We start from the raw sequence: 5948 nt of genomic DNA, 5'->3' as shown, positions 1-5948 counted from the left end.
ATTACTACTATCACCGTCGGTACCAACGACGGAAAGTAGGAGGAAGAAGAGGAGGAGGAGGGGAAATTGGTGGAGGAGGAGGAGGAGAAGGTAGAAGAAGAAGAAACAAAATAAAAAGATTCGATTGCGTTTGTATTCTCTCTGTGGCCTGATGATACATTTTGTATTCCAATAGAGAACGCAAGAAAGCACGACACTCGACGTGTGTGTGTGTGCATACGTGTGCGTGTATGTTTTTTGTTGTTGTGTGTGCGTGCGCGCGCGCGCGTTAAAGAGGAGGAGGAAACAAGGTGCGAGGGAGGAGGAGCCGGTGGAGGAAAGCACTGGTGGAGGGGATCCAGCCGAGAGATCTCGTCTGGTGATGATGATCGGTGGTGGCGTCGCGAGCCCTCCTGGTGGTACTGCCAAGTCGGTGGCTGCGATCGACGCCGAGATGGTGCAGGTCGAGGGCATTGGCAGTGGAAGTGTCAGTGGCAGTGCTAGTGGTAGTGGTAGTCCCGCGACCGCTTCTACGAGACTATTAACTAATAATAATAATAATAATAATAATAATAATAGTAATAATAATAATCCTAACGCCAACGGCAATAGTAACAATAGCAACAATAGTAATAATAATAATAATAATAATACGAATTCTAACGCGACCAATAATAATAATAATAATAATCATAATAATAATAATAATAACGGGAGCAACGGAAATGCTAACAACAATAACGGCCAAAGCGGCTCGGACGTAAGTAATAGCAACAACAACAACAACAATAACGAGGGACACGCTGTGGTGAATTGCAGTGGCGCCGGTACCGGCGCTGCAAGTGACAAGTTTTGCTGTCACGACGAGGACCTTCCCGTCAGTACGGGTGTAACGCGACCTTGGGAACCACCCTCGCCGACCTTCTCCCAGACGAGGTCACATCTCATTCAGGTTCATCCGACTCATCATCATCAGCATCCGGCTGCACACCATCATCAACAAATGACGGTACCACCGGCTTCCCTAATCGACGGTGAGCTTATCTTTCTTTCTCTCTCTTTTATCTTTCCTCTTCTTTTTCTTTTTTTTTTCTTTTTATTATTTTGCATTCGCGAATCATTCGCGTGTTGTTCCTTGTTACGACACACCTCCTAATCGTATACAAATGTTTACCGCGTTCGTTTTCCTTTTATTTCTTGATTTGATGTACGCGTGTTTGTTGTGTACGTGTGCGTGTGCGTGCGCGTGCATATCTTGCTTGGAAAGATAAGTCGCGATGGTGCGCGAATCGCAAACAAAAGAAGATTTTTTAATTCCACGTATGTTAATTACGATGCGTCACACACAGGAGACCTGGGTGACCCACCACCACTACCACACCACTACCACCATCCGCGATTACCTTTTTTATGCATTTTGTTGAAATAATAATAAAAAGAAAAAAGAAATATAATATAAAAGGAGTGCAAAAGTATGAAAAAGAATCTACACGGAGAGATGTTTTGAAAAGAAATCGTGAAAGCGTTCGAAGAAGAAGAAGAAGAATACATGTTTCCATCTTTTGCACCTGTATACACTTTTCCAGAAGGATAAACGTTTTTGAAACAAAAAAAAAAATGTCAAATGGAAATGAAACGACGAGTAGTATACTTGGATACTTAATATCATCTTACTTGCTTGCTTGCTTAGTTACTTTACTCCTTGTGCCAACACATTTTCCTACTGGGAGTACTTAAGTACTTACCACGCATAGAAGATACACGCACAACACACAACTACACACACACACATATATATACATTGGCATTCACGGGCGTGATCGACGTCGATTCTTGACGAGACACGCATCCCCTATCCTCGAGCTATAATTAACGACGATTTAAGCAATTAATTTTTTTACCTTCCGGATGGGATCGTTCAGTTTCTTCTCCGTTACACGCATCTATACGGACTCCTTCTTCTCTACCACGATTTATACGATATATCTAAAGTAAATTGTAATTATTGCCATCTCAGAGAAAGAGATAGAGAAAGATAGATAGATAGAGAGAGAGAGAGAGATAGATAGAGAGAAAGAGAATCCGATTCTTCCTTCTTCCTTCCTTCGAAGATCGTGTTTTCGATTCGATAATTATCCGTTCTGTTTTTTTTTGTTGTTCTTCTTCTTCTTCTTGTATTATTATTACAAGAGAAGAAAAAAAAGGAAATGAAAATAAAAGAAAATAAATAAATGAAAGCAAATAGCAGCCAGCAGCATCAGTAGTAAGAGATATAATCGATGAACTAAATTTCTTTTCAAACGTTAAGTAATTTACGTTTTCAATTGTTCATTCCTTTCCGGTATTGCCAGTGCAGGAGAGGGGGGAAGGAAGAAAGAAAGAAAGAAATAAAAAAAAAGAGAGAGAGAGAGAGATTGTCTTTCGAGTCGCGTGTTAAACTAGCGTGACAAACGCGTCGTTTCATGCTTTTCGAAGTTCGATGTTAGATGAAAGATGCGTGGAGGTAAAACGGTGAAGAGGGGATGAAGGTAAAAAAAAAGATTTGGGTACTTGGGCGAGTTCGTTAATTGGATTTTTAACCGAGTCGAGAAAGGTCTCCTCTCTCTCTCTCTCTCTCTCTCTCTTTTATCACACGAATATCTTCGAACAAGATTAAATATTATTCGATAAAATGCGTATGCGTTCGGGTAAACTTAGCAACGTGCAAAAAAATTGTTCATTTGCCGTACTCACGCGTCGTTAATTCTTCTAACCGTATGTTTGTCAAAAGAATCCGTCGTTATTTTTGGATCATCGTGGTGTATAGATTGAGTCGTCTTTGAACGTTTTCGACGTGTACCCTTTTTGCATGAATTCAACCAAGCGTGTCAACCATGCTGTCAGAATAAAGAATCTCGTTCGAAAGTATCTTTTGATATATATACAACCGAACGCGATTCCAATTCAATGTTTCTTTTTATCTCAATTTCTTTCTATTTTAATTTCTTTCTCTTTTCTTTTCTTTTTTTTTCTTCCTTCCTTCCTTCTCCCCCTCCTCTTTTCTCCCACAAACTGATTTCTATTTCCCATATTTTGGCGTTGAAATTGCGTGATCAGAAGATTAGATTTGTTTTGGATGATTTAGTCAAATGACGTTTTAATCTCACACATGATGATACTTATCTAATAATTATCTTGACATAATGATTCATCTTGATAACTCGTTGTATATGAATAAAAATTGGAGTGTAACATAGATGGAATCGGTTTAGAATAATTCGGGGTGAAAATTTTCAAAGATTCAAATAAGTGCGTCCCCTCTCTGCCCACCCCCCCTCCCTCCGTTATTCGAGATGTTTAGAAGTAATAATATATACTCGTAGATAAAATATCGTTTACATGGTTATGATCTAATTTTTGTGTTCTTCTTTATCTCGTCGTGCTTCTTTTTTCGCACGTTACTTTGAAATTACTTTGTGCCACGCCCTGGTTCGTTCATTTACCGAACGAACAATCTATTCAAATCTAAATTAAATACTGTTTTTTTTTTTTGCCGTGTTTTTAATGTTCACATTAGTTTATTTATAATCGAAGGAATGTTTTTATTATTTCTTCGATCGAAGACGAGGAGATCGTTAAGGGTGTGGTGTGGTGTGGGATGATGGAGGGGGAGGGGGAGACGAGACGATTAAGTTTACGAAAAATATTCAAATATTTTCACATTTGTTAATGATCGAGAAGATAATGCTATTTAAGTACTGCAGATTATTTTTTATTATATATTCAAAGTTACTACCACATTTCATTTGTTAATTTGAAACGGATATGACGTTAAATTATTATTTTTCTTAACCGTGACGAGATTGTCAAGATGATTTATCATAAGGATACTTACTTTCTTACCCATATATCAAAGTTAAGAATTTAGATCGAAAGATTAGTAGGATTAGAAATGTTTCTATCCAGCGTTAAAAATTGTTTTAACGTTCTCTCATATGTAATTGATAAAATGTTATTTTACTTCTTTTGTTTTTTTTTTTTGTTAACCACGACAAGATGATTTATAAGGATACTTACTTTCTTACGCGTATACACCCCCCCTTCCCCCCTTCCCTTCCACATACACAAATACATTTAAAGCTTAAGAATTTATATTAGAAGATAATGAATTAGAAATGTTTCTAACTAATGTTACAAAAAAAAATAATTTGGTTCATTTTTAATTGATATAATATAAAATACATTTTTTGTTTCGTTTAACTATGACAAAATCGTTTCTCATGATGGGATTTATAAAGATATAATATATTTATTTCTACGTACACACACACACACACACACATATATATACATATATATATAGACATATATACGTTTCTAGAGAAAGATTGAAAAGTTTTTATAGGAGAATAAGCTTATCAGATCGCGCGCACGAGTGAACGTTGGGGTTGGTGCAGGAAATTAGCAGACGTTTTCGACGGTAATCTCTTCGGATCCGTCGCGTCCTTTGTACAACCTGTTCCCGAACTCGAGTGCGCTTTGATCCTTCTCGTCGTTTGGTTCAGGTAGCTGCCAGCTAAAATCTCGGATAACGAGAAAAACGTGGTCTCCATTTCTTTTGTGTTTTTTTTTTTTGAATTAATTTTTTTTATATATTTTATTTTTTATCCATCGTCGAGATGATTATTAACAGAAGAATCGTGGAATCGGAATCTAATCCTCGTTTCTATCGAAGAATCCCTTGATCAAACCAATTTTATAAAGTTTCGCTAAAAATTACGATAATTTTTAATATAAATTGTATTATGTATCATTGATTTGTATTATTTTTCAATGGTGTGTGTTTAACAATAAACGTTTATAAATGTTTCATGTATATGTATATATATATATTTCTATCCACAATGTATCAAATGATTCATCTTGAAAAAGTCATATATTTATCGATGTATGTATAACAAAATATATATCATTTATGTAAAAAGAATTTTTGACCTGTCATCGTATGTTTAGTGTTAAAGACGATGCACAAATATTTCTATGATTTATAACACAAATTGCGCATTTCTTTGATTAATAATACTATTTCAAAATTTCGATATAAGACGATGCCATAAATTGATGACAAATTAGAACAAAAATTTTCCAAATACCTATCACGAATATTATTTTTTCTGAATTATATTATTTCGATGTCACATTCTATGATTTCGATGCATTTATATTTCAAAATATTCTTACGATTTATAAAACTAATTTCTCAGATTAATATTATTTCAAAATTTCAATATAACACGATGCCAAATAAATGACGATAACTTTTAACAAAAAGTTTCCCCAAAAATATCACGAATATTATTTTTCTTTCGATGCACAACGCGAATATATTATTTTTCAATGTTCATATAAGACGTTAAACACGATAGAAAAATATTACTACGATTTATACAACACACACCAATTTTTCTGATTAATATTATTTTACAATTTTGATTTAATATAACACGATGACATAAATTCATGACAAATTTGAACACAAATTTTCCAAACACTCTGGATGAACCAGATGATTTCGATGTATTTATATTTCAAAATATTCTTACAATTTATAAAACTAATATTTCCCTGATTAATATTATTTCCAAAATTTCAATATAACACTATGCCAGATAAATGATGATAACTTTTAACAAAATAATATTATTTTTCCTCGATGAAAAATACGAAACGAATTAGGCATCATACGAAAGGGTGGTTGACTCGTATTTTTCTTAACTTTCATCTTCTTTCTATTTAATCTTTTTTTTTTATCACGAACTCTAACGTAAATAACAGATACGATAAATATATGTTAGTTGAATTTTAAACAATATCTAAGCTTATTGGTTCTCGTTCCTCTCTCTCTCTCTCTCTTTCTCTCTCTCTTTCTCTTTCTTTCCTTATTCACGTCTTTTCCATCAGCGGTGGTTTCGCACCCGCTCGAATACACC

The 5948-nt window shown here is 35.0% G+C and overlaps 1 protein-coding gene across 1 annotated transcript in view; it reads left to right on the top strand.

The window, feature by feature from the left end:
* The first annotated feature begins 361 nt into the window (after positions 1-361).
* Positions 362-5948, top strand: part of LOC106793799 — a 28613-nt gene continuing 23026 nt past the window's right edge. Inside the window, exons 1-2 of the mRNA XM_014761006.1 lie at positions 362-579; positions 748-1013. Of these exons, the coding sequence (XP_014616492.1) occupies positions 362-579; positions 748-1013 (484 nt within the window). The remainder of the gene's footprint in view (positions 580-747; positions 1014-5948) is intronic.

The sequence above is a fragment of the Polistes canadensis genome, unplaced genomic scaffold (assembly GCF_001313835.1).
Source record: "Polistes canadensis isolate GaletaPanama2010 unplaced genomic scaffold, ASM131383v1 scaffold_19, whole genome shotgun sequence".
Classification (NCBI taxonomy): Eukaryota; Metazoa; Arthropoda; class Insecta; order Hymenoptera; family Vespidae; genus Polistes; species Polistes canadensis.
The sequence above is the reverse complement of the archived record's forward strand: the minus strand, read 5'-3'. Positions and strand labels throughout refer to the sequence as shown.